The sequence below is a fragment of the Dunckerocampus dactyliophorus genome, chromosome 2 (assembly GCF_027744805.1).
Source record: "Dunckerocampus dactyliophorus isolate RoL2022-P2 chromosome 2, RoL_Ddac_1.1, whole genome shotgun sequence".
NCBI classification, from domain to species: domain Eukaryota; kingdom Metazoa; phylum Chordata; class Actinopteri; order Syngnathiformes; family Syngnathidae; genus Dunckerocampus; species Dunckerocampus dactyliophorus.
In genome coordinates, this window is record NC_072820.1 from 14,955,001 (window position 1) to 14,980,270 (window position 25,270).

General features: G+C 40.3%; 1 protein-coding gene across 2 annotated transcripts in view; it reads left to right on the top strand.

Moving 5' to 3' along the window:
- Window positions 1–25,270, top strand: part of LOC129172976 (dipeptidyl aminopeptidase-like protein 6) — a 95,037-nt gene that overhangs the window by 20,964 nt on the left and 48,803 nt on the right. Inside the window, exon 1 of one of the 2 annotated variants that reach the window (XM_054763344.1) lies at window positions 1,463–2,138. The exons of the other annotated variant lie outside the window; for it this stretch is intronic. Within the exon in view, the coding sequence (XP_054619319.1) occupies window positions 1,956–2,138 (183 nt within the window). The 5' untranslated portion in view covers window positions 1,463–1,955. Of the gene's footprint in view, window positions 1–1,462; window positions 2,139–25,270 lie in introns of those variants that run through there. 2 annotated transcript variants of the gene reach the window in all.

Sequence of the window (25,270 nt, forward strand, 5' to 3'; positions counted from 1 at the left end):
ATGTTTAAGAACATGCTAATTTATGCTGATGCAGCCAGTCATTTTGACTGCTCAATTATAAATGGGAACTCTAATAGTGGGATTCAACAGGAGGTCCATAGCATGCACATTACAATACGGTCCCGCTGCGTCGATGACCCAAGTTCCAACAAATATATCCTGTCCGTGGTGATGTGATAGATTCTGAAGGGTTGGTGGGCAAATGGGAGAGATTTAAAGTAATATTCTTCCTTCAGCACAGATCTGCTCTGTGAGCCATAAAATAATCTGCAATGGAGTGTATGAAGTAAATACACTTGTGGACTCCTGGTGACTGAAGCTGCATAAGACACATAATGGAAAAGTGCAGATGTTCAGGGAGCCAGAGATCATTTTACTAAACGTGAGCGTGAAACAGGATTCAGTCAGATGAAGAATTTCTCACAGTATCTTTGCATGAATAAAATCTGTAACACGTAAAAGTGAGTGCACCCCTCACATTTCAGCAACCATTAAATTGTGTCTATACTTTGGAGTAGTCAGTGTACAGCTTGAAAAGCAGTATACAGTTACTATTCACTGAAATTATTTCAACACACAGCCATTACTGTCTGAATATCTGGCAACACAAATGAGTAGATCTCACAGTGAACATGTCCAAATTGTCCTTGATGTCAATATTTAGTGTAAGCACCATTATTATTGGATTGCCTTAATCCTTTTGTGTATGGAAGAGCTGCACAGGTTGTTGCTGGAAGCCTCTTCCACTCCTCCATGATGACATCACTGGTAGAGCTGGTGGATGTTAAGACACCTTGTGCTTTTCCACCTGCCAACAGCACTCACGTACTGTAGCCCCAGATGCTACCACCACCGTGCTTGACTGAAGGCATACTACTCACTTGTGTTGCCAGCTATCTAAACAATAATTGCTGTTCAGTTGATAATAAATCTATACTCCTGTACAAGCTGTACAATGACTACTCTAAAGCATATCCAACTTTCATTACTATAATATTGTCCCTAGAGAACATATAATGTAACAGTGGTTGCCGAAATGTGCTCACTTTCATGCGATACATTATATCTGAGGTACGTTATACAGGATCATAAACAAGTGAAGAATACTGGATGGGATGCATTGTGGTTGCTGTGCATTTGTATTGTGTTGTGCATTTTTTATTTTGGTAACATGTTTTTTTTGTAGGTGTAGCTTGCATTATACTGAGAGGTGTTTTATAACGTGTTGCACACCTCATGTGAGGTTGCCAAAATATTAGAAACAGCTGCCGTTATGAGCCAAACATATTGTTAAATCTGCATAGGCATAGTTTTGTGACTTTTCAGATGACATCTGGTGTACAGTGTGAGCCAACCTGTCGCCACAGAGAGGCACTCGAACTCCTTCTTGGCTGCCTGCCTGAGATCATAATCAACCAAATAGTTCTGCGACAATTCCATGACTCATCTAAAACATAGCCTACACAGTAAATCGATGTTAAGGTTTGTGCGTAAAGAGAAGCACTGCTGCCTGGTTGAGGACTACTTCTCATGCAGAGTGCGTGTGTGCATAGCCTTTGCGTCCTTCATCGCCTTCATGCGTCGGGTCAGTCCACGTTCACATCACCTTGGAGCCTTCCCCACACCTTTTTAGGCGTTGCCTCGCCAGACAAATCACCCGCCATTGTGCAAGAAGGAGATCGTTCATGTGATGGCAAAGTGGGCGCCTCCGCCTCTTGTCTGCTTCTGAGGTAGTAGCAGCGAGAGAGAAGAGCGAGGCAACGTGGTGTGCATGCAGAGGAGGACGCGCAGCACACGGACAAAGCTGACGAGGACATCTGTGCCAATATTACACACATCGATCACTCCAGGCTGCAGGAATCATCATGAGCATTGCACGCTGAGTCTCCCCAGATCGCACCCAAAACCACAAGCAGGTGTCTTTCAAAGCTTCTCCGGGTGCGGACCCCACGACCATGGCTTCATTGTATCAGAGATTGACCGGCAAGATCAACACCACCAATTCCTTCCCGCAGCCACCTGAGGCCAGCCGCCTGCTCGGCGCACAGGTTGCGGACGAGGAGAACAAGAACCCCCAGCTGGCGGATGCAAGGCTGCACGTCCAGTGCCGCAAGAAGTGCATGCGAGAAGATGAAGATGTAAGACTTTTTCTTCTTCTTTGAAGTGATCATTTATTAGCTGAATGCAAAGCTCCACAAGTGGAGGCCACCATAGTTGCTTTAACTGTGAAAGTTGTTATATTCATAGCTTTTTAAGCGACAGTGCTTGAGCAGTAAGGTAATGATGAAGCTGGTGACTGCATGCTAGAGAGTATCAGATCGTGTTGTGGTGAGCTTTAGTACTCTGAAAGCCACAACCTGGATGTGTAGTAGTTGGGATTAATTACCAAATACAGTGGCATTTCAGCAACTCGTAGTAATTATATGTTTTTTTCATCCAAAGATAGGTTACATTAATGAAGAAAACGGCACTAATATCAACAATTTTTTGCCTCAATGTACACGGAACAGTTACCCATGGTCTTGTGTGACAGATTTGCATGGTTGGTCTTTATGGCTGTGTGGAAACAGGCGAATTTTAGGATTATAAATATTACAGAGAACCAGTTAATATGCATAATTCACTTTTTGTGACATAGAAAGATAACATACTGTAACTAGGCCTGTCAGGGTAACACATTTTGCTGGACGATAATTGTCCTCCACATTATTGTCGATAATCGATATTATGGACATCATTTTTTCAGACCATTTTTTCATTAATTATATGACATAATAATGAGAGTACATCGTATCATAAGCAATAAACTTTAATTTCTCAAGAGTATTTAACATTGTAATTGGAGTGTCAAGAGCTTTTAAATAACAATATAATAAATTAAACCAAAAAAGACAAAAAAAACTAAATTAAAATCAAATGGACTCTGTCTCTCTGAAGAAAAAAACATGTCCAATAAAAACCACACACAAACACACATGCAGTTATGTAGTGTATTGTTAAACTAATGTACTGTAAGGGTCATATTTGAGCTGGATCACATATCTGTGGTGGCGGAGTAAAATGCAATGCTTCTGATATCCTTCAACACGTCTTCTTTCACTCGGTTATACCGTTCAGGAATTGCTGTTTGTGACATGTATATATGTTCTCCCAGGCAATTCATACTGTTTGTCAAACATTCCTAACATTTCCCGAAATGTTGCATTTCTTTTTCAATGTAGCGAGTGACACTGACTGACTGACGAAGGCTCCTTTCAATCCTTCTACCTGCGTTTTAGGTGTGCATACAAGTTGGTCGTATTCCCCTTCTTCCTTGTCACTACTTTCGAACAAATGCGACATATCGGTTCGTCAGTGTTCATGCACTCACCTTGTTCATCCTCTTTAAAACCGAAATATTCCTACATTCGAGCTGTGGCATTCGCCTTAGAAACAATCACTTTTGTGACTTCATTCATGTTAAGCGTATGCTTGCTCACGAGGCTAACTTGTTGCTAACCAAGGTAGCCCCGTCTTTACGTACTGGGACAAAGAGAGGAGGAGAGGAGCGGAGGGTTCACGCTCTCGATTCATTCCACTGTAGCGCTAATGCGCACACACAGCTGCAGAGTGAACCCTCTTGCCATCTAGCCTGAAAGAGAGACAAGGAAAACAAACGCGCATGCATGCACATATCAATTTACCGCGGCCAGCAAAAATGATTGACTTTGGGTTTTTTTCTTTATCGTTGGATGAATCGATTTATCGATTATTGCCACACTCCCAACTGTAACTTTTTGAATTAGAGGCTGTTTTGATGAACTGTTTATTTTCACTTTTTGCATTTCATTTGTTGCAGTGTTTCATAAAAACCCCTAAAGCACGGAAAAAACATATTTTTATACATTATTTATCCCACTCTTGTTAGATAAACGATGACAAATGATGTCAGAAGTGGGAATAGCACCCTCAACCCACAATTAAACCCAAGTGCTTTGGAATAGTGGCCAGATTGGTCACTTCAGTGACAGTCAATCAAATCAGCTCCTGTACCAGATTGCGTACGCAGTAATGATGCCATACTGTATCACATCTTTTCTGGAAGAAGGCGTATGTTCCACACAGGTGCCCCCTTCCAATTATCCCAGTGCTTTACCCATCTTTACCCATTCACCCAGGTTCACTGCCGAGACCAGGGATCTTGGTCTCAAAAAGGTTGGTGACCACTGCCCTAGACACAACCACTACCATGCTTGACTGTAGGCAAGACACAAATACTACTCTCTTGGGTTGAGTCATTGCCTGTGGATTGTAAAGCTATACTGCTGTACAAACTGCACACCGGCTACTGTAAAGCATAACCCAAGTTTCATTTATTGTCCCTTGAGAACGTGTAAATGTGGGTCCCCTGTCTCAGGAAATTTGGTGGGCATTTTAATGATAAAAAAACAGGCAGCACAGTGATAATGTGGTGCTTTTGGTTGGTTGATGTCTGATTTGTTCATATTCCAAATCATTTGTCCCTTTTAGAACTATTGGAATTAGAAATACAATAGCTCCTTTTTTTCAGACCCGGCCGTGATAAGTGAATTTCCTCAAAGTAGGATCCCTTCTTTATAAATGGAATATTTTCATAGAGCATAGAAAACCTGTTTACAACCTTCTAAATACTGGGTTTAACATTATTAGAGCCCAAATGGACATGAACTAACACCCCTATAGTCACGTTTACACTCATATTACCTAATGTAGTAGATATAATCAAGAGAAAATATGCTATTTAAGACATAAATAAAACTAGTACTCGTGCGTGTTGCAGTCAATGTGTTCCGGACGTGTGGAGGACAGGATATTACACCGGGAGTTCAATGTTGAGTTTTACCTGGATTACAGCCGCAACAGTAGCCCGTGTTATTATTATGATTGTTATTATTATTGGGCATGTTGTAAGATAATTCAAACGTGCAATAAAAGCCTGTTTCTGGCACTTGTATGTTTCCCCTGACCAGTAACCAGTGTAGAATACTGCATATCACAAGTTTAATGCGCTTTCTTATCCTTTATATTTGTATTTTAGTTCAATTAGCCATTTTTATGCTTGAAAATACTTTATTTAGGCAAAATCTATGTCCAATATGCTTAAATATGCATACTTTTTAAAAAATAATAGGCCATATTCAACAACAATTTATTATGTTTATTATATTTTTGAAATATCGAGATAGAGTGTATGCACATCCTGTTTGGTGTGTCATACTAGCATCATGCTCAACTGTAATTTTGTGTCTTCTTCTGTGTAACCAAAGACCAGTGGAACCGGAGTCTTACTGATTTTTCCTCCCTTACACACAGAATCTAAACAAATCCATTAGTGTACTTGAGGATGCATTAACAGTTTGCATCAAGGCTAGTCGTCAAAGATCCCCTGATTGTCTGATTTTCTCCAAAAATGGCTTCCGACGATGAGATATTTCTCTGCATTATTGATGTCTGGCACATTGAGACACAAGCTGAAACGGGGCTGTCAACAAAAGCTCCCCTCTTTAGCTTGCTGCAGCTCTCAGCGTGTTTAATGAGGCGCGTCATTGCTAAGAAATCCGATTTCTTCTTCCTCGAACGATTGATTTCAGTGTTGCGTTTGAGCCTCTGATCTGATGCTGCTTGTTGTTGGTTTTTTTTTGGCTATGCATTGTCGACCTTGAGGTCACCTTTGCCCCCCTAAATTGAGCAGTGCTGGAGCATGAAATTGCTTGAATCACCTCCTCCACCATCTTGTGGTCAAAGTTTGATCTCTTTGGTGGTGTTCTCCATATTTCTAGTTGAAATTGAGCATGAAAAGGGCATACCAAATGATTTCTATCTGCACATTTTAAGCCTGTTGTTGCCACTGTGCCTCATGTGCAAGTACTCTTGTGTTGATTGATTAACTGTTGCTGTGCTCTGTGTGTGTGTACGTGTGTGTGTGGCGGTGTTTGCCTGAATGCAGTCACCACTGGAGATATCAGCAGTAGTTCTCTTTACTTTCCACTTCCTTGCTCGGCAAATAGCAAGTGATTCATTATTGCGTGTGAAAAGGTGAAACGTGGTGACATTTTGTTACATTGACACATTTGGACATGGCCCTTTTTTTCTTATCAAAACTTCCTTTGGGCTGCACGGTAGCCTCGTGGTTGGCATGTTGGCCTCAAAGTCAGGAGATTGTGGTTTTGTGTCTCTGTTGGAACGTCACTGTGTGGAGTTTGCATGTTCTCCCTGTGCGCGCGCGCGCGTTCTCTTCGGGTCCTCCGGCTGCCTCCCACATTCCAAAAATATGCATGCTAGGTTAATTGGAGACTCAAAATTGACTTTAGGTGTGAATGTGAGTGTGAATGGTTGTTTGTCTATATGTGCCTTGCAATTGGCTGGCGACCAGTAAATGTTGTAATCCGCTTCTCGCCCAAAAGACAGCTGGGATAGGCTCCAGCATACCAACAACCCTAGTGAGGACAAGAAGTATAGAAATTGGATGGCTGGATATTTCCCTTGCTTTTATCACACATTGATAGCGTATAATGTATGCACAGTATGCAACCTTTAAAGTGACACACCCCTCGACGGATGTGATTCTGAATCTTTTCAGATAAAATACACCTCTGAAGTCATACAAAAAGAAGAAAATCATGAGAAAAGAAGACGAATGGACTCACATTCTTATCAATGTTAAAGGAGTTCCTGTTTTTGTGTTTTGCAGTGGTTAAAATATTCCAAAATGGCAAAACTGAAGTGCCTCACCTCAGATTGATCCAAGTTCATAATATTTGTCACGTTAACAGTTTGTGTTTGTGACAATATGTGAAATCTCAACATGGGCCTGAAATTCTCATTTGATTTTTATTTTATTTTTGAAACGATCAAAGAGTCAGGTGGAATTTACCAGCTTCCGCACTAAGTAGAGCAACTACACTGTAATCCAGGGATTCTCTACTGGTGAGTCGGGACACACACAAATGTGGGTAATGGACGCTTTCTGGGTGGGAGTGAATTGACTTGTGAGACTGAGTCATAGCTGCAGCACTCTTTTTTCCCCTGCAAATTGCGGCATCAAACCACTTTATAACTAAATTAAAACTAAACTAAAAAAGGGTATTATTAATGAATATTGAACCACATAGGATATACTGTACAGCCACATGCAATTGTGGGTTTATGTTAAAATAATGACATACAGAGAACCTCGGTTTTCATATGCCCCGGTTTCTGTATGATTCGGTTTTTGTTGAAAAATTTATGGTAAAATGTTGCCTCGTTTTTTTTGCAATGTTGAACAAACCAGTCCGCTTGCCCTGTATTGTATCGCTCTGCGAATTGGTGTGCCCAAATAAAGCACCCTGCGCATTGCTGACTCACTGTCCATGCACTTTTTGATTGAGCGCGACTGCTGAATAACCAGCCATGGGGCCAAAGAAAGTTGTGAGTGCCAGCACTTTGATAAAGAAGGTGGGAAACACTGTTGAAATCAATCGCGCTTGGATGCAGAGAAAATCCTGTGCAACAATGAATTGGTCATTTATAATTATTTCACGTTATTTTCTGCTTACAAAACTTAATTAATGTCTGCAAAATGTATTTTGTGTTTATATTTTTGGGTGTATGGAGCAAATTGATTGGATTTACATTATTTCCTATGGGAAAAAAATTGCATCGGTTTTTGTATGTTTCAGTTTTCGTCTGACCTTTCAGAGCGGATTAATAACAAAAACCAACATGTGTTTTTGACCATGAGAAAATGTGGATCCCAGGATGAGACCAGCTGAGAAGCCCTGCTTTAATCCACTTGTTCTCAGTTAAAATGCATGAGATGTTGTGGTCATCTAGGACCATTTCTAGTAGTCTGTGTAAAGCTGAATTTTTTATGCAGCTCTTATGCTAAGCATTATTTTATTTTGCTGACCATGTGTACCTATTCCTTTTGCAAAATATGGACTTCTATTTATCAGTGAGTTGCAGTGACAAACAGCAGCTCATTCCAGTTTGTGATCTATTAGGAAACAGCCAAAATCTGACAGGGCTTCCTTCACGTTTCAATGCTGCTTCATTTTGATTTAAAGTGTGCTGAAAACCCATTTGACTTTTAATGATGAATGAGGAAGTGCGTGATTTTCCCAGAGGAAGATTTCACAGCCTTCATCTGGGAGGATAAACACAAGCTCTAAAGACAACAGGTTGGATCCCTCTCATCATCTTTCAGGGGTGTCATCTTATAGCTGGAGGCTAGTCATCAGCTGTCATCTTGTAATGAAGGCATTTAAATGTTTTCACGCTGCTGCGCTTTTTTAATTGTCAGATTCTCTGCCCACGCAACGTGTCGTCCACGTGCCGTGGGATGATTTTGAAGTTCAAAAGGGACACATTGTGCATTACTGCGTTGTATTATATTCATGTTTGGCTACTTACACAAACACTTGCTGTGTTTCCTCACATGAACTTTAAGTGGGTCTTACTTGTAGATACACCTCTTCTGAGGAGCTTATTTTGTCGCTTTCCAGCGAGTCTTTGGATTTTAGCTGTGCAGTCTGAAACAATGCAGACATCAGGTGACTTGACTAACTATATCATAAAGGCTGTTGCCATGCAAAGGATCCAGTATACATATATATTTTCTAGTATTTAACACTAAAGACCTGTGCAACAAGCAGCTAGAGACGTGCCATTTGCAAATAATGGATTCCCAGAGTGGATGTTGCAATAAAATTTGGACAACTAAAACTGAAAACTTTTGCATGAATTGAAAAAAACCCCACTCAGTCTACAATACTATTGAAAAGATAAACACAACAAAAGTCAATCAACAGTAACAAGGAACAAGAACAATCAATGTCTCTGTTTTTTTTGTATGACGATCAACATGACAAAAACAAAAGAGAGAGAACAAGAAACCGTAATTTCCGTTTTATAAGGCGCATATTTTTCTTAAACTCCCACTGAGAGGCAGCTGAATGAATCATTGTAGCGCCCCGGCAGCCATGTCCAACGAAATGCTTTGCCGGGAAGAAAAACAATGATAGAAAACCATTAAAATAGCTGTTGTTTTTATTCCAAACTCATATTGGTTCTTGCATTGTATATTTCTTAGCTACCTTTTTAGTGTTAAGTTGCTGTGTGATGATTTTAGTTCTTTCGAAGATGACATCGTGAGTCAGACTGTTATATTGAGTCATGACCTCCTGCGATTTCCGATGGGTTGACAAGCTTGTCGTGAGTTTTCTCATAGCTCATGATTGGCTCCTGTCAAATAAAGAGATATCTGGTTCTTACGGACTTGTGCGTGCCACAATATGCCATTTTATGGACATGTGCGGCTTATAGTCTGGTGTGGCTTATATATGTACAAATTTGTTTTTATCTTTAAATTCAGTGGGTGCGTCTCAAACACCGGTGCGTCTTATACACCAGAAATGGGGGTAGTTATTACTGTCGCTCCCATAGGAGCAGATGCCTGTAACATGCTCAAGGATACTGTAGCAATCTGGCAGTTATGTTTAGTGTTAAAGAGTTTTATGATTTCCGACTGTCTGAGAATGTGACAGCCTGAGTCATGACTGTGTGCGTGTGTGTGTGTGTAGGTGCGGGAGGAGGACGGCTACAGATCAGTTTGCTTATGTTGTTTTGGCGTAGTCGCTGCTGACGGTAGGCTGTTTTGTTTTTACAATAAAGAGAATGTTGCTCAACCACGTCTTTGTCATCCCTTCAACTTCTGGGTTGACACTGCAATACCATTTTTATCCTTCATTATTTCATGAGAGTCGATTGCTGAGAATGGTGTAGCTGCGTGTGAGCCGCAGATCGTGTATTCTTCAGCTCTAACTAGTTATCCAGCGAGTCACGTGTTGACGGACCAAAATTACCGTAAAGCACCGTGTATAAACCGCACTTTTTTTCCACTGGAAAGAAGCAAAAAATCGGGGTGCGGTTTATACACGATGACAGGTCTGTGACCAGACGCAGAAATTGACGAGGAGTCCATTTTGGAATAGCCGTCTGTGGGTCAGACACTTGCTTTGACTTTAGCGCCCTCTGCTGTACAGTTGCTGAAAATGCTAGTGTATGCAACTAACTTATCTGACGGCTGTCTGTATTTTCACACAGTGAAACGATCTCTATATACACTGAAGCTAACCTAAGCAATACAATACAACGTTGGAGTTTATTCAAACTCACACTGAAGCAATGCAATAAAATAATAATAGAGAAAAAGAGAAGCAGTGAAAGATAAGATATCAAAACATCTCTGAAAATTGCTAATTTCTTTATTTTGATTTTTTATTATTGTTATTATTATTATTATTATTCATCTGTGCTTAGCCATAATATTAAAGATCTAGGTGCCGAAGTTCAGATTTCTCCTTTATTCTTCTTTTTGAAATTGCTTAGTACCTTTACGCATGTTGATTTGAGATGAAAGAAGTAGCAAGCATTTATGAACTAAACATTTTTTTTCCCCGCCATGAGCCTGAAAATGGGGGTGCGGTTAATACACGGGTGCGGTTTATACACGGTGCTTTACGGTAAGTTTTTTTTATTCATTTATGAGAGTGCGCTCGTGTTAGCAATGGAATATTTCCCACTCTGTTCTGGATGGGTACTGCAACATATTTGTGCTCAACTACAACAGAGAGATAACACACTCACAATTTTTTGTACTTGGAACAAATACACCCTTTTCTTTTTAATTATCTCACACACACACACACACACACACATAGTTTCATTATGAGTCATCTTCCTGTCTCCTGGCTTGGGCGGTCAGCCACCTGGCCTTGACTGGTTATAACCAGATCAAACCAATAAACCAACAAACAGTTAATGGGAAGTTTCCTGATCATTGGGACCGCTTCTACAGAAGGCTTATGAGGAAGAGGAACTCAGTTTAACTTTAGAGACCGCTTGGACCCCGGACCTTGGCTGGGTGGCTGACTGTTCTCTCCAGCGCTGGCATTGCAACTGATTGTATTCACTCCATTTCTGCTATGTAGCCAAGATGGCTTCTACAGATGGTGGTAAATGTCCAGCACTGTGCACTCACCATTTGGACCATTTTGAGTGCAACATCCGGGTACAGTCGTCCCTCGCCACATCGCATTTTGAATTTCACTCTATATAGGTTTTTCAAGATATATTACTAAATCACTGCTGTTTTGTGGTTGACTACGGCCTATTATTAGTCAAAAATATGCATGTTTAAGCAAAATTTACGTATGTCTGGCCTAAATTAAGCATTTTCAAATATAAAAATGACAAAATGAACTAAAATACAAATATAAGACATTCAGAAAACGCACTGAAAGACATGTTGTGGTAGTATTCTACACTGGTCACCGGTAGTAAAAAATTGGGTAATACAATATAAAGGTGACTATAGGGTTGTTATTTCATGTCTAGAGTGCTCTAATAATGTTAAAAACTGTATTTAGAAGCTCTTAAATACAATTTCAATGCTGTAACTACAAAAATATTGAATTTATAAAAAGGGAATCCTACTTGGTGGAAATTCACTTATCACAGTCGAGTCTGGAACCAATTAACCGTGATAAACAAGGGATGACTGAACTGTATTTTATCATACTTCTCAATGTGTACGCACTTACGCACGCAAAAGAGTGCGTGAACTGAGACACAACAATGGACAGTGAGCTATCAGCACAATTACATTTAAAAGCACTGTAATTCAAAGTTCATGAGTAGAATAGAGTGAAAAAATCTACAGAAGCTACCTAAAAAGCCAATAAATGTAAAAAATGTACTAACGCTATAAAATACACATAAAACCGAATTACACACACCCATATTGCACAGCATAAAAATAAAAAAATAAGGTAAAGGGCACACAAGGCATCCAGCGTAGAGCCCCGCCCCCACCTCAGGACAGTAGTGCAGCATCCTCAGCAGGACCTCATACTCATCGTTGCCATGGCTGCAAAGGTGGAGAGGGTGAGGCTGGAAACTGGGAACACGCACTCACATGGGTGGTTCTGACTGCCATCTGGAGATGACGCAGCTCCCTTTGCAGGCTGACCACCTTCTGCTTGTCTCGCTGATATGAGCGAGACGGGATTTTTCCCTTAAAAATGAGCATTCTGACGCCTCATGGCAGCTGTTGTGTGTCATGCATTGTCAGTAGTGGCTTTCTCCTCCTCTGTCCCATAGAGGGCGTAGCAACAAGACGCTCCATTCACCCCAGCACCTTTTTAAAGCTATGTAAAAACAACATTTATTAGAGTTCCTGGCACTTGTCAACAGCCTCCTCATTGTTGACTGTATTATTACACGCCATGACAGTGAATGTTAATCAGAGCTCAAAATAAGGAGCTTTCACTGCCTCTGTGGAGCCAAGTCTTAGCTGCTATCAATACACTATTTTACATCAACTTCACATAGATCAAATCTGTAGTGTTGCTGATGAAATATTCATGAGGCTACAAAAAAAATCATCCCCTCACTGCTTATCACAGGAGATTAAGTCCCTTCCCAGATGTAAATTGACTGGATCTTAGGGTTTTCTTTTTCTTTTGTAGTTTGTCTTTCTACCACTTTTTTACACCTCATGTTCATGTCTCTGCTGCTAATTTTAGGCTCATCTTTTGAAGGGCTGCCTTTCGCAAACATTGGATTTATAGTTGGTAGATATTTTTGTGTGTGCATGCAAAACAGAGTAGCTCACAATTTTAAGTGGGACATATGCACAATTTGTGAAATTTGCATTCTTGGCATTGAGTGGGATACTTTGCAATCATTTACAGCCATGTACATTAGTTAGCTGGTAGTTGTCCATGTAGGTGCAAATCAACTTTTTTCAAAACTCTTTTTAAAAGATTGTGAAAGGGGTGTCCAAATCTGATATTGATATTGGAGATCGGGCCGATATTGGCACTCGGGCACAACCAGTCGATTACAGACTGTGGGTACATCTATACAGCAGCGGCCAGATGGAGCCCATGTGATCACAACAAAAGCGTGTGCTAACTTGCTAACAAAGTTGAATGAAGTATGAGTGATATTGGCCGTGTTGCGGTTTCCCGTGGTGGCACGTAACCGACGAAGAGGAAAAGAGCCAGCCCCTGTCTGTGGTGAGTAATGTGGGGTTTAAACTAGGCTTGCACAATAATTATCGGACTGATAATTATCAGGCCGATATGAGGAATTATGACATCATACCGATAAACCCGTTAACATTAAAAATAGTAGCTCCGATAACCGATAATTTTTAAAAAATGAGGCCAGACTTCCCATACTATGGTGTGTGTTACTGGGCTACGATGAGCAAATCAAGTGCTACTTTTCTGTGACGTGCTGCACACCTCGCCTGAGCTCACCTGTAAACAATCATGGGGTCAATCATGTGGGACTTCTTTGCTGTTTCAGTGGAAGACATTTTGTTTGATATTTGCGCCAAATGTTCTGCAACGTATATGTTTATGTCTGTCTGGTGATAGAACACAGCAGACAATACATCAGACATTATATCAATGTCAATTCAGCCAGCTGGATGAGCCAGCTGTAGGATCTTGCCTCGGTTCACAGCCGAGACCAGCCATCTTGGCCTCAAAATGGTTTGTGGCCACTGTCGATATTGTCCAGCGCTCAATACCGATATTGGCAGCTGCTCTTCTCTCAAACTAATGTCATGTAATGAAGACATGATGCTTCTTTCACTGTGATGCCACAGGAGGCATTTGTGCATGTGTGTGCAAAATATGGCAAATACGCACATTTATTGTAAGCATTTTGTCTCAACAAAGTAGTCTTTTTAAAAAAAATCATGACCAAGGGTCAACTAAAATAACATGATCGCCTACTATCAATAAGTAGGACAGGTTAGTATTTTAAATAAAGTCACCAATAAGAATCCAAATCTGGAAAACTGCACGTTTCTATGGGGCACAAACATCCGTATAAGAAAAAAGTAAAGTGCAAAGTTTGAAACACTAGACTAATGGGGTCAGTGTAATTATAAAGTGGGCTCATTCAGCACTGCTCTGGTCGCTTATTATTTTAGCTGCGTGTGACTCAGAGTGAGTCTTCCTGTGGTGTGCTATTAGACTCGCATCGCTTTAGTCTTTACAAGTTGGATATTTACAATCAGAAGCCATTCCAGACCACGGACATACTGAGCTAGCAAGCTTATTGCTGTGTGGAGCGCGTCATCATTAGTGGCCCGATATTATTATAAAACAAACCGATACTGATATGAACCGATACCTCATTTTTATGTCAGCAAAGTCCCTAATCAGCTGTGTTTTTGTTTGCTTGCTTCATTAGAATTCACATGTGGTTCTTGAGGGTGCAAAGCATTTTCAGCAAGGCGATACCAAACATACTTCAGTGAATTTTGTTTTTGTGAGAAAATGCATTCCCTTTGCTGCTTCTGCTTAAAATGGACTTCTCGTCTGTCTTGTTCCCTTGAAGGCGTAAACACTGTTTGAAAGAACATTTCTTATCAAAGACAGCTATCCAGAGAATAATTATTAATAATAAAAGTACAACTTTAAAGTCTGTCAAGGAAATTTTTATGCAATATTTTTGTCAGTCGGAATTAGAGTAGCAGAAGAGAGCAGCCATTCCTCCTGAGTCCTCTCGCTGTCTTTTTCTTGGCTGAGACCAGGCAGGAGTAATCTATTGTGTCACACAGGCACATTCTCTTATCAAGCTTGCCATGATACAACAGCCATGTAGCTCCCTGCCAGACACACAAACTTTGGCACGCTCATTTCACGCACACCTTAAAGAGTCCCTGACCTGATTCATCCACTTTGCTTATGTAATATCCATCCATTATCTATGCCGCTTTATCATTAAATATGTTATATATTGTTTGTAATTTTGTGCTACATTGTTCGATTTTTGAAAGCAAAGGGTAAATTTGCAAAAATGTATAGTTCATTGCACCAGCCATGGCAAACTACCAAGCAGCTCAGCCTCATTTCTGGAAGTGACATCATCGGGGTAACGCCTCTCGACTAAAGCAAAGAGTAAACAAGCGCTTCTTGAGGTAGAGCGGCGACTTGGTTCAGTATATTTTTCATCAAAATAGTAGTCATGCCAAAATATTGTGTTGGTGCAGGCGTTCGTTTCTATATTGCTGTGTGATATCAATGCGCCGAGGAAGAAAGTTCCAGTAATGCTTAAAAATGGCCAAAATACGCAAAATACTGTAAGTATTACATGTTATCATGAATTTACCTGTTACCAACGGTGATGGTCACCAACCCATCGATTGCAAGCCACTGGTCAATCTTTGGGACTTTGCGGGTTGATTGCAAAAATATTAGGGAAAAAAAGTATTATTACAGTAGTGCCATCCCCTACCGGAGTGTGACCAATAGGCTCGCAGCTCTCCAGGCACGCAACTCACAACTTCCAGCCAGGAGCCCAATCCCCTAAACCCGGCCGGAAGTACCAGTGCATGCGCACCGGCTCGCTAGCAAAGACAAAGCGCAGCAATGTGCCTGAGCACACAACAGTAGTTATTGCACGTTAATATGGCTCCAAATCTGCCTTTGCTACCTAAAGCACAAATATAACTTCAGAGATGTGCACCTCCAAAGAAATCTTCGAGCTGTGGTGACGCGGCACGGTGAATATTTAGTGTGGGCACCATTGGTATCTAGAACTGCCTTAATTGGGCATGGAATTCACCGGAGGTGCACAGGTTGTTACTGGAATCCTGTTCCAGTCCTCCATGATGACAACACTGGTGGAGCTGGTGGATGTTAGATTCCTTGCGCTCCTACACCTTCCTTCCGCCTGAGGATGCGTCACAGGTGCTCCATCGGGTTCATGTCTGGAGAAGATATACACTTGGCCGCTCCATCACCTTCACCTTCAGTCACTTGTCATCTTGGAGGTGTGTTTAGGCTCCTTATCATGTTAGAAAACTGTCACGCGGCCTGGTTTCTGCTTCACAATGTTACACAGTGTTGAAATTCATGTTTCCCTCAATGAACCGAAGCTTCCCAGAGCCAGCAGCACTCATGCAGCCCCAGACCATAACATTACTACCGTCATGCTTGACTGTTGGCAAGACTCTATTAACTTGTTGTTGCCAGATATTTACATAATAATGGCTATATGTTGAGTCATTTTCGGTGGATAGTAAATTTACACTGCTAAACAACACTGTGCATTGCCTAACAACTTCCCAGGTACCGTATATACTCTATGTACCTATATTTACAGTAATCCCTTGTTTATCGCGGTTAATTGGTTCCAGACCCGACCACAATGAGTGAATTTCCGCAAAGTAGGATTCCTTCTTTATAAATGGAATATTTTTGTACTTGGCATGGAAAAGCTGTTACGATCGTCTAAATACGTTTTTAACATTATTAGTACCATCTAGAAATACCATCATGAAATACCACTCTTATAGTCATCTTTATATTCGTATTACCCAATATAGTAGATATAATCACATAAAATAAGCCATTTAAGACAGTTGACCTTGTAGGGGAGCAGAATCGAAGTGATGTCGGGGGTTCAGAGTTGAGTTTCAGCTTGTTGTGGGCTATGGCCGCAACAGTAACCCATGTTATTCTTAGAATTATTGCGATTATGTAAATATTATTGTGCCTGTTGTGAGATAATTTAAACCTGCAATAAAAAACAGTTGTTCAGGTCTGGTGCTTTGCTGGTCTTCTTACCCAACAATTACTGACACCTAGTGACCAATGTAGAATACTACATCCACAAATTGGTGGTCTTAATGGTTGATTCTGTATTTGTAATTCAGTTCATTTTGACCATTTTTTGCTTGAAAGTGCTTAATTTGGGCAAAAACATGTACAATTTGCTTAAATATGCATATTATTTGACTATTAAACACGAAATAGCGATTATTTGTTAATTTGGAAAACCTCGATAGAGTGAGAGAGCGATGTTCAAACTGTAATATAGGGAGGGACGACTGTATAATTAATCACACTGACATTATGCACAATGCTAACATTAATTGTACAGCAGCGTGCATTAATCCTGCCATTAAATGGACATCCACAGTACAAGAGAGCCAGTGGCCTGCGGTGAGGTTCATGGCTGGCTATTTTATATGACTACAGGTCGTTCTTTAAGAGGATAACAACAAAATGAAGAGAATACTTCACTTTGGTTAAAAAAAAGTCTCATTTTAAAATACTTCTTAGTCAAATGTATTTCATTTTTCTTTAACTGAAAAACATTTCTCTTCTTACGTGTATGAAGTACATGCTTCCTGTACATCCTTCTCCAGGAGTTCTCCAAGTTCTGATACTATATATAATCCTCCATCTTGGCAGTCAAATTCATTCATTCATTCAGCAGAGCATAAAAATACCCTTTTCTCTTTGTATTTGGCTTGCTGCTCTCCAGCTGTAAAAAAACACTGTCTTTCCCTCAAACAAGGTAATGTTGACTACAGAACCTATGTATATTCACTTCACAAAAAGTGCCTAGTTGAATCTTCACAATCTTGTGACTGTTTGCACATAAAGTGTATGGAGACATACAGTATCGCTTTGTGTATTACTCCCTATACCAGTGGTCACCAACCTTTTTTCTTGTGAGAGCTACTTCGACAAAATGAAAATGGCCAAAAGCTACTCATTTTTGTAACATTCATTTTCATAGTTTATTTCAACGCAAGCAAACCGAGAATATCAACAAAATACTTGTATCCACTACTCACATTTTGTATTTCAGAATGCATTTATTTCTAGTGTTCTGACATTATTAATTGAAAAAATGAAATGAAAAGCATGGCTTGCGGGCACCTCATGTGGTCGTTCGGGGGCTACCAGGTGCCCACGGGCACCGCGCTGTTGACCCCTGCCCTATACGTTACGATGTAATAAAGAACCTCGCATAGCTTTAAAACTTTAGCTAATCAGTTTTTTATGGCCATATTCTTGTTCAGCAGCCCAAAATTGACCAAGGGTGATATGTTTTATCTCTGGAGCAGACATTTTTTTGAAAATTTGCAGACCAGTGCATACTGACAAACAGAAACTGGCAGGCGCCATGAGCCAACTCAGTACATTCACTGAGTGCGCTCAGGCAGGGCTTGCAGCAGCCTTATCTTAGGTTTCTGCCCTGCATTTGATCAGGAAAAATGTAAATTCAGCATTTTTTTTTATTAAGAAAATGTTAAACACAGTTGGAATCATACAGAATATACATATACAGTATAATATAGTTCAAAGGACAAATATTAATATTTATCTCATGTTATCATTATTTGTTTTCTTATTTTTCATCATGACAGGTGAGGCTCTGTCTCACCTGCCTCCTCTGACCCCACGTCACTGAAGAGAACATAACCAGAAGTTGTGAGTTCCTCATGTATGCAGGTTCACATGTTTCCACCTTATTGCTCCAGGCTTGCCACCGTCATCTGCTAAATAACACATGAGGTTTTCATGTTGCATCCTCACCCAGGCCTTTGCTGAGCATTGCGTAGTTGTCTTCCTGCGGCCATGAAGGTAAGTTTGCACCTCTACTCAAAAGTAGCTAGTCAAAACCAAAAAGATGAGACTATTGTCTGTTTTTTCTTGGTTCCGCCTCAGTTTCCACCCTGCATGCATGTCATCATCATCATCACCATCATCATCTCCAGTCCCCATGGCTGAATGAGGAGTGTCTGGATGAGATTCAGAGCTCCTGAGAGTTTGAAAAGGGGGTGTAGAAGATTGCTTTTTCCCTGAGCCGAGAGTCGATGGTTGGCTTGTGATGAAGTTCAGTGTAGAGGCCACATGGAGCAGAACAGATATGAATGGGAGGAATTGATTTGATTTGATTGTTTGGTGGAGAAGCGCAGGGGAGGGGTGAGTATCGAGTGATGGAGCTGGCAGCCTGTCAAATTATTCCCCCAGCCAAAGACGGGAAAGCTCAAGTGTGATGATTGATGTTCCTGCACTCGCTACATTGATTGGTGCATCATGGGAATATACAGAGACTTTTTGTGGCTGTGCTGGCTTGATGTATTTCTTGCGCTGCTGGCTTTGTGGCTTGAGACAAAACACACAGTTTAGTTTTCACGTCTTTGAACCGGATGTCTCACGCGTGCTCTGGAAGAGTCTCGCTAGATTAGATTTTTTTTATGCTGACTTGTAAATATTCTCTCTTGTTCTGCTCTCTGCTAACCCCTTTAGCTGCTGATATTTGTGGAACTGCTTCATTTGTAAGATAATATCAGTGACTAAAATGATGCGTACTGTACGTCATGAGCTGATTATTATAGAAAAAATGTGCATAAACCACAAGAAGAAAAGACTACATTCTAATTAGACAACTCTCTCTGCTGGTACATAGAAATCAAATGTACACACGTAACCATCTCATTTATTTTGACCCAGAGTAAGATTTTTCACACTTCATTTGGAAATATTCATGAATTATTTGTTTGCACCAAATGATTTCACAACTCATTCTGCTGTATTAATTCATTTGGATGCATGTTAATGGTGACCCCTTTAATTAGAAACTAGCTCAACATTCCAAGAAATGTCTTTGATCAATTATGGGGGGAAAAAAAGCCATTATTTATTAATAGTTTTTCAATGGCAGAAAAAAAGAATGTATTGCAATAATTACTTGTAGTCAAACAATTCTCTTTTAATTGTGTTGTTAAAACAGCCTGAGGCTCAGAGCTAAATCTCTAAAAACTAAGCAACAAATTAGAGGATACTCCGATCAATCAGCCACCAATAAATATCGGACGATTTCCTTAAAAAAAACATGTGATCGCCATATGCCAATAAACGCCTTTCAAAGCCGATCCCAAAAAACGATCGCCATCTGCTGTGTCACGTGGGGTTGCCAACAAAATGAGTCGTCCCGTATTGAGCTTGCTACAGGTTACGCCAATCCATGCCAGTGTGTTTGATCACTCCCTTATCAAACCTGTCTCCGTTTGAGTATTCTTGCATCTTTGTTTACACGCTCTGCCTAGCGGTTACTGACTGTACTTTGCATTGGCGGCAGCTAGCTAGCTAGAGTTATGCGCCTAGCTTCTGGTCTTCGGACTCCAAATGTGGCTTTTTTACCACAGTGACATTTTGTTTTTAAAACAAACAAGCAATGCAGTTCGGAGGTTGTTTTTGGCCCACGGGGAAGTGGACATCACACACTTTTTCCAAGTGTCAGTGAATAACTTTACTCTCTTGTTGTCATTATACTAATTATGTCTTGTCCTCAAAAACACTATTTGTGTGTGGTTGCTTCGTGAACATAAACACATAGCGTGTCCAGCCTTATGATGGTGATACTATCACAGGCGTCTCTTATCTCCCCAGCTGATTTTGAATAGCTAACAAAAAGTCAAAGAATAATTGCTTTAACTCTTAGCAGTTTTGTATTATAACTGAACCGCACAGAAAGCTTTCTAGATCTTCCAGACTTTGCACCTCTTCCTGCAGTGTTTCCTGCCTCCCGCCCAAACCGTCTGTGTAATTTAGTCCACCCCCGGCCCTCCTCCGGTTACGCCTCCCGCCGAGCCCATTCCGCTGTGATTGGTCACACTCCCAAGCGCTCGCGGGGACTTCCGGACAGCTGCTGAACCCCTTTCGTCCGATTACTTACACAAAATAAATGCAGTTAGGACACTACTTACAGATTGCTGTTCTGACTCTTCAACACGACCAAGCAACGCTGGAAAGGCGTCGGACTTCAGCAAGAAATGGGCGGATAGGCGTATAGTTCAGCTTCGTATTGGTCCATGTTCACCAAAAATGCCGTTGACAGACGAGCATATTTTTCTCTTGCTGGCCGGGAATCAGCAAGTCCAACCACTTCTGCCTGATGCTTGCCTCTTTAGGCACACCCGAGCGAACATTTCCTGGGAGCCATACGTGCTAAAACGGTAAAAAGAGCAGAGCGAAGCAGAGTGGGGGGAGGACAGGCCTACAGCTTTTGCCTGGGCATGCCCATATAAGGAAGTCCGGGTTGCATTGACGTCAATGGAACTCGATGTTAAAAAAAACACAGCGTGCAGAGCTCTCACTTCCAAATGCGCAAACCTCATTATCTGACACGTTGGCATAGTTTAACACGAGAATACAACATTGTAACAACATTTATAGGTCAGAAAAGAGGAAAAGCACGAGTTGGAATGTTATATTGAGTAATGACGTTCTGCAGTTTCCAATGGGTTGACAAGCTTGTTGTGACTTTAATAGCTTATGATTGGCTCCTGTCAAATAAAGAGCTGACTGGTCCTCACAGGCTCATGAGCGCCACAATATGCCATTTCATGACGTGGATGTGTGTGGCCTATACATCGGTGCGGCTTACATAAGAACAAATCTGTTTTTTCCTCTAAATTTTGTGGGCGCAGGTTATATCCATCCCGCCACTCAATTCCACAAAGGAACACATTGATAGCAACGCACGAGCATGAGTCTAATTTATGTCTCAAATGGCTTATTTCCAGTTATTATGTCTACTATATTGGGTAATATGAGTGTAAGGGTGACTATAGGCGTGTTATTTCATGTCTACAGGGCTCTAATAATGTTAAAACATGTATTTAGAAGGTCATAAATAGTCTTCTATGCTCTAACTATGAAAAGATTAAAAATAAATAAATGGCTGGCGCTATAGAGATTTTTATGTAGACCATGTTCAGATTAGTAACAGTACTTGAGATCTCAACGTGGTCTAAGAATGGCATCTCTTAAATTGTGATGAAGTTATGCTTTGTATTTGAATCTGCACTTTAAGCATTCCTCTGCTGTCTTACATATATGTAAATAAGCTGTGACTTGATGTCGTAGTGTTTTTTTGCTCTGAGTGATTTGTTTTTTTGAGCTTTATTTGAATAATAATAACAGAATCATCCATCAACACCGTCACATTTGAGCCTGATAGAATTGGACCCCTTCCTAGGTGTCACTAAGCACTAATTCACTAAGCAGTTTTAACTGATGGTGGCCTGCATGGTGGCCCAGGAGCCTGCAAGGTGTAGGGACAGCACTTTTAAACCCCACCCTTAAGCCAACATGAAAGATAGTGTTTGAGGGTGAACTGCTCCTGAGAGAAAAGTAACAAGTAAAAAGCAGCGCTGTGTAATGCTGATGTTTGCGGAACGGCAAAATGTTAGCTAATGGTGCAGGTAAGTGCTTCATTGCTGATTGTGGTTTGGGGCAGAGCTCTTTGCCTCTATCCTCCTCCCCTTTGGAGGGTTTGTATGTCAGAGATTAGTCTCCTTCTTGTGTGGCAGTTCAGGTGTTGATATTTCAGAGTATCTCCTCTATTTAACTTCATGTTTTGGATTTATAGCCACACTGTGACAGGGATTATTTCCACTCAGGGCTGAGGTGTGTCTACTTTACGACCAAGTCGTTATTCAGCATCACTCTCTGTCCACATCCTCAGTGCTCACACACAGCCTCTCCGTCACAATGAACACGCGAAAGTTGTCCCGAGTGGAGAAAATCTGGAAGGTGAGTGGTTAAATCTCTTCTAACTTGTTTTCTCTTTCTAATTGGAGCCTTTGAGGGACGCTTTTCAGGAAATGTCACTCTGTTTTTTATTATTACTATCATTTAGCGTTCAAATACTGATGGTATAATTAGCACTTCAGCTGGCAGCCGACAATGCAAGATTGAGTCTTGGAATCGGTTATTGTAGCTCCAACTTTCTTGTCCATTAGTGAACTTAAGCATCAGTCAAACATATTGAGAAGCAACGGTGTGTGATAAATATATATCATTACCGTTTATGGCAGCCATTTTCCACTCAGTTTGTCTGCTTTGTGCATGAATAAAAATATGTTGCTATTTTACCTTACTTGACACACCGGGTTCAGAGGAAAAACACCTTAATGCATTTCCTTTAAGACTGTGGTTAAGCAGTGCCTGCACCATAATGCACCGAGTGCCTCAGCAGTCCCATCATGCTTTGTTAGCTTTTTTAGCAAGATGCATATTTAATGAGTCACCCCTACCACAGAGTGATGGAGCTGAATACTGCCAACATATACAATGAACACATTTTTATGCCCACGTTTTATGTTTAAATTGAACCTAAAATTTCATCCGACAGCTTACTTGAATTTGTCATACCGCAAAAGCTATTTTTCATTAAAAGTTGTTTTTTTTGCAAGCACAACATCCTCCAGCCAAGCTTCTGTGCGCATTTAAATCCTCAATTTCTCTCCCATCATTTTTCCTGGAAGCTACACAAGGTCTCAGATTGTGGAACATTTGCTCATTTCCTGATTCTCTGCACTCATTAAGTGTGTGGAAATGCATCTCCTTCACTGCTGTGAGCATCACACACAGAGTACATGCTGGATGCTGGTGCTAGAAAACAATTTTTACCATAGGAAATTACAGTCATCCCTCTGTTGCGGTCAATTGGTTCCAGACCGGACCGTGATAAGTGAATTTCCACAAAGTAGGGTTCCTTATTTATAATTGGAATACAGTAGTACCTCGCATAACATAAACCTCCTTTTACATAAATTCCACTGAACATAAAGAATTTATGTAAAGTTTTTGCTTCGTATTACAGAGGAAATTCCATATAACATAAAGCGTCAAGTCAGTGCAAGTCTTTTTTTTTTTCAATCAACTTTATTAATGCCTCAAATCGGTGCAAGGGGGAAATAATTACAAAACTAATCTTCACTCACTCACTGTACTGCAAAAAAGATCTGTGAGGATAATTCACAATGCCAAGTATAGAGAACATACAAACCCTCTATTTTTAAAATCGCAGATATTAAAATTTGCAGATTTAGTACACTTTCAAACCGCTAGAATAATGTATAAAGTTAATAACAACTCGTTACCCAAAAACCTAATAAAGTATTTCTCAATCAGAGAGGAAAAATATGATCTTAGAGGAAAATTAAACTTAAAACATTTATATGCGAGAACAACGCTGAAAACCCACAGCATTTCCGTGTGTGGAATTAAACTATGGAACGGATTGAGTAAGGAACTCAAACAATGTACAGAGATGAGCAAATTCAAAAAACAAGCAGTTGATGTTTGCTAAATACAAGGCAGAAGAGTCTTGACCATCACAATGATTGTTCTGTCAGGTTTGTTATTTTTTTTGTTTATAAAAAAATAATTGTGTACAAAAAAAACTTTTGTTCTTTATTCATATTTATTTTAAGCATTTATTTATTTATCTATTATTATTATTAGTTGGTATTATTATTATTATTATTAATGTATATATATAATTTTTTTTTTGTCTTACCGTTATCTATTATGTATTATCCTGACTATCACAGAAAACACGACATGGAATGCAGGAAGTGAACTACATGTACTGTACCAGATGTAGAATGGATGGAGGGTAGGATTAAATAAGCTTTGCTTCTTCCTACTCCTTTTGGACATGTGGAACTGTGAAATAATGATTCATGAGATGTATTCCATTGTAACCTTCATGTTCAAATAAACTAAACCAAACCACAGTTCAGACTAACACTTGGTGACGCCTTCTGACGCATCACGCTCTCATTGGCTGATTTTCGAGGCACCGCCTCCGCTCTCATCTCATTGGCTGATTATCGGGGCACCGCCTACGCTCTCATCTCATTGGCTGAGTTATACAGCACGTACGTGAATTTGTGAGAGACAGGCTCGTCCCTTCAAACTCCTTCTTCTTCCTCTTCCTCTAGTCCCCCTTAAACTAACTTATAAACAATTAAGTTAAGTTACAAATTAAAATGTTGCACACAGCATTATCGTGTGGTGCGTGTGCGTTTGTCTGTGAGACCAGCTGACTCTTAGACTCTTTGAGTCGCTAGTCCTCCTCTGCCTTCCTGCCTCCACTTGCGCTCCTGATCAAGACATCTCGTGAACAGTAGGATTGTTTTTGTTTTTCAGTTTTATTCATTTACAGTAATCCTATTTATTACCTTATTTTATATTGGAATGTTACTGTACTATGTTTATGCTAATATTTTCTTATATTTTCCCACCATATTTGGTGGATTTTGAATATTTTGAAGTGCCAAAGGGGTGAGTTTGGGAAGATCTTGGAACGGATTAGGCTATTTACATGTATTTTATGCTTCGTATAACATAAAATCCCTATAACATAAAGGTTCTCGGAACGGATTATTTACGTTGTAGGGGCGTCTACTGTATTTTCGGAGTTAGAGCATAGACAACCTGTTTACGAGTTTCAAAATATGTTTTTTTTTAATTATTAGAGCCCTCCAGACACGAATTACAGACTTATAGTCACCTTTACACTCGTATTACTCAATATAGTAGACATAATAACAGAAAATAAGAAAATAAGATAGACTCACACATTA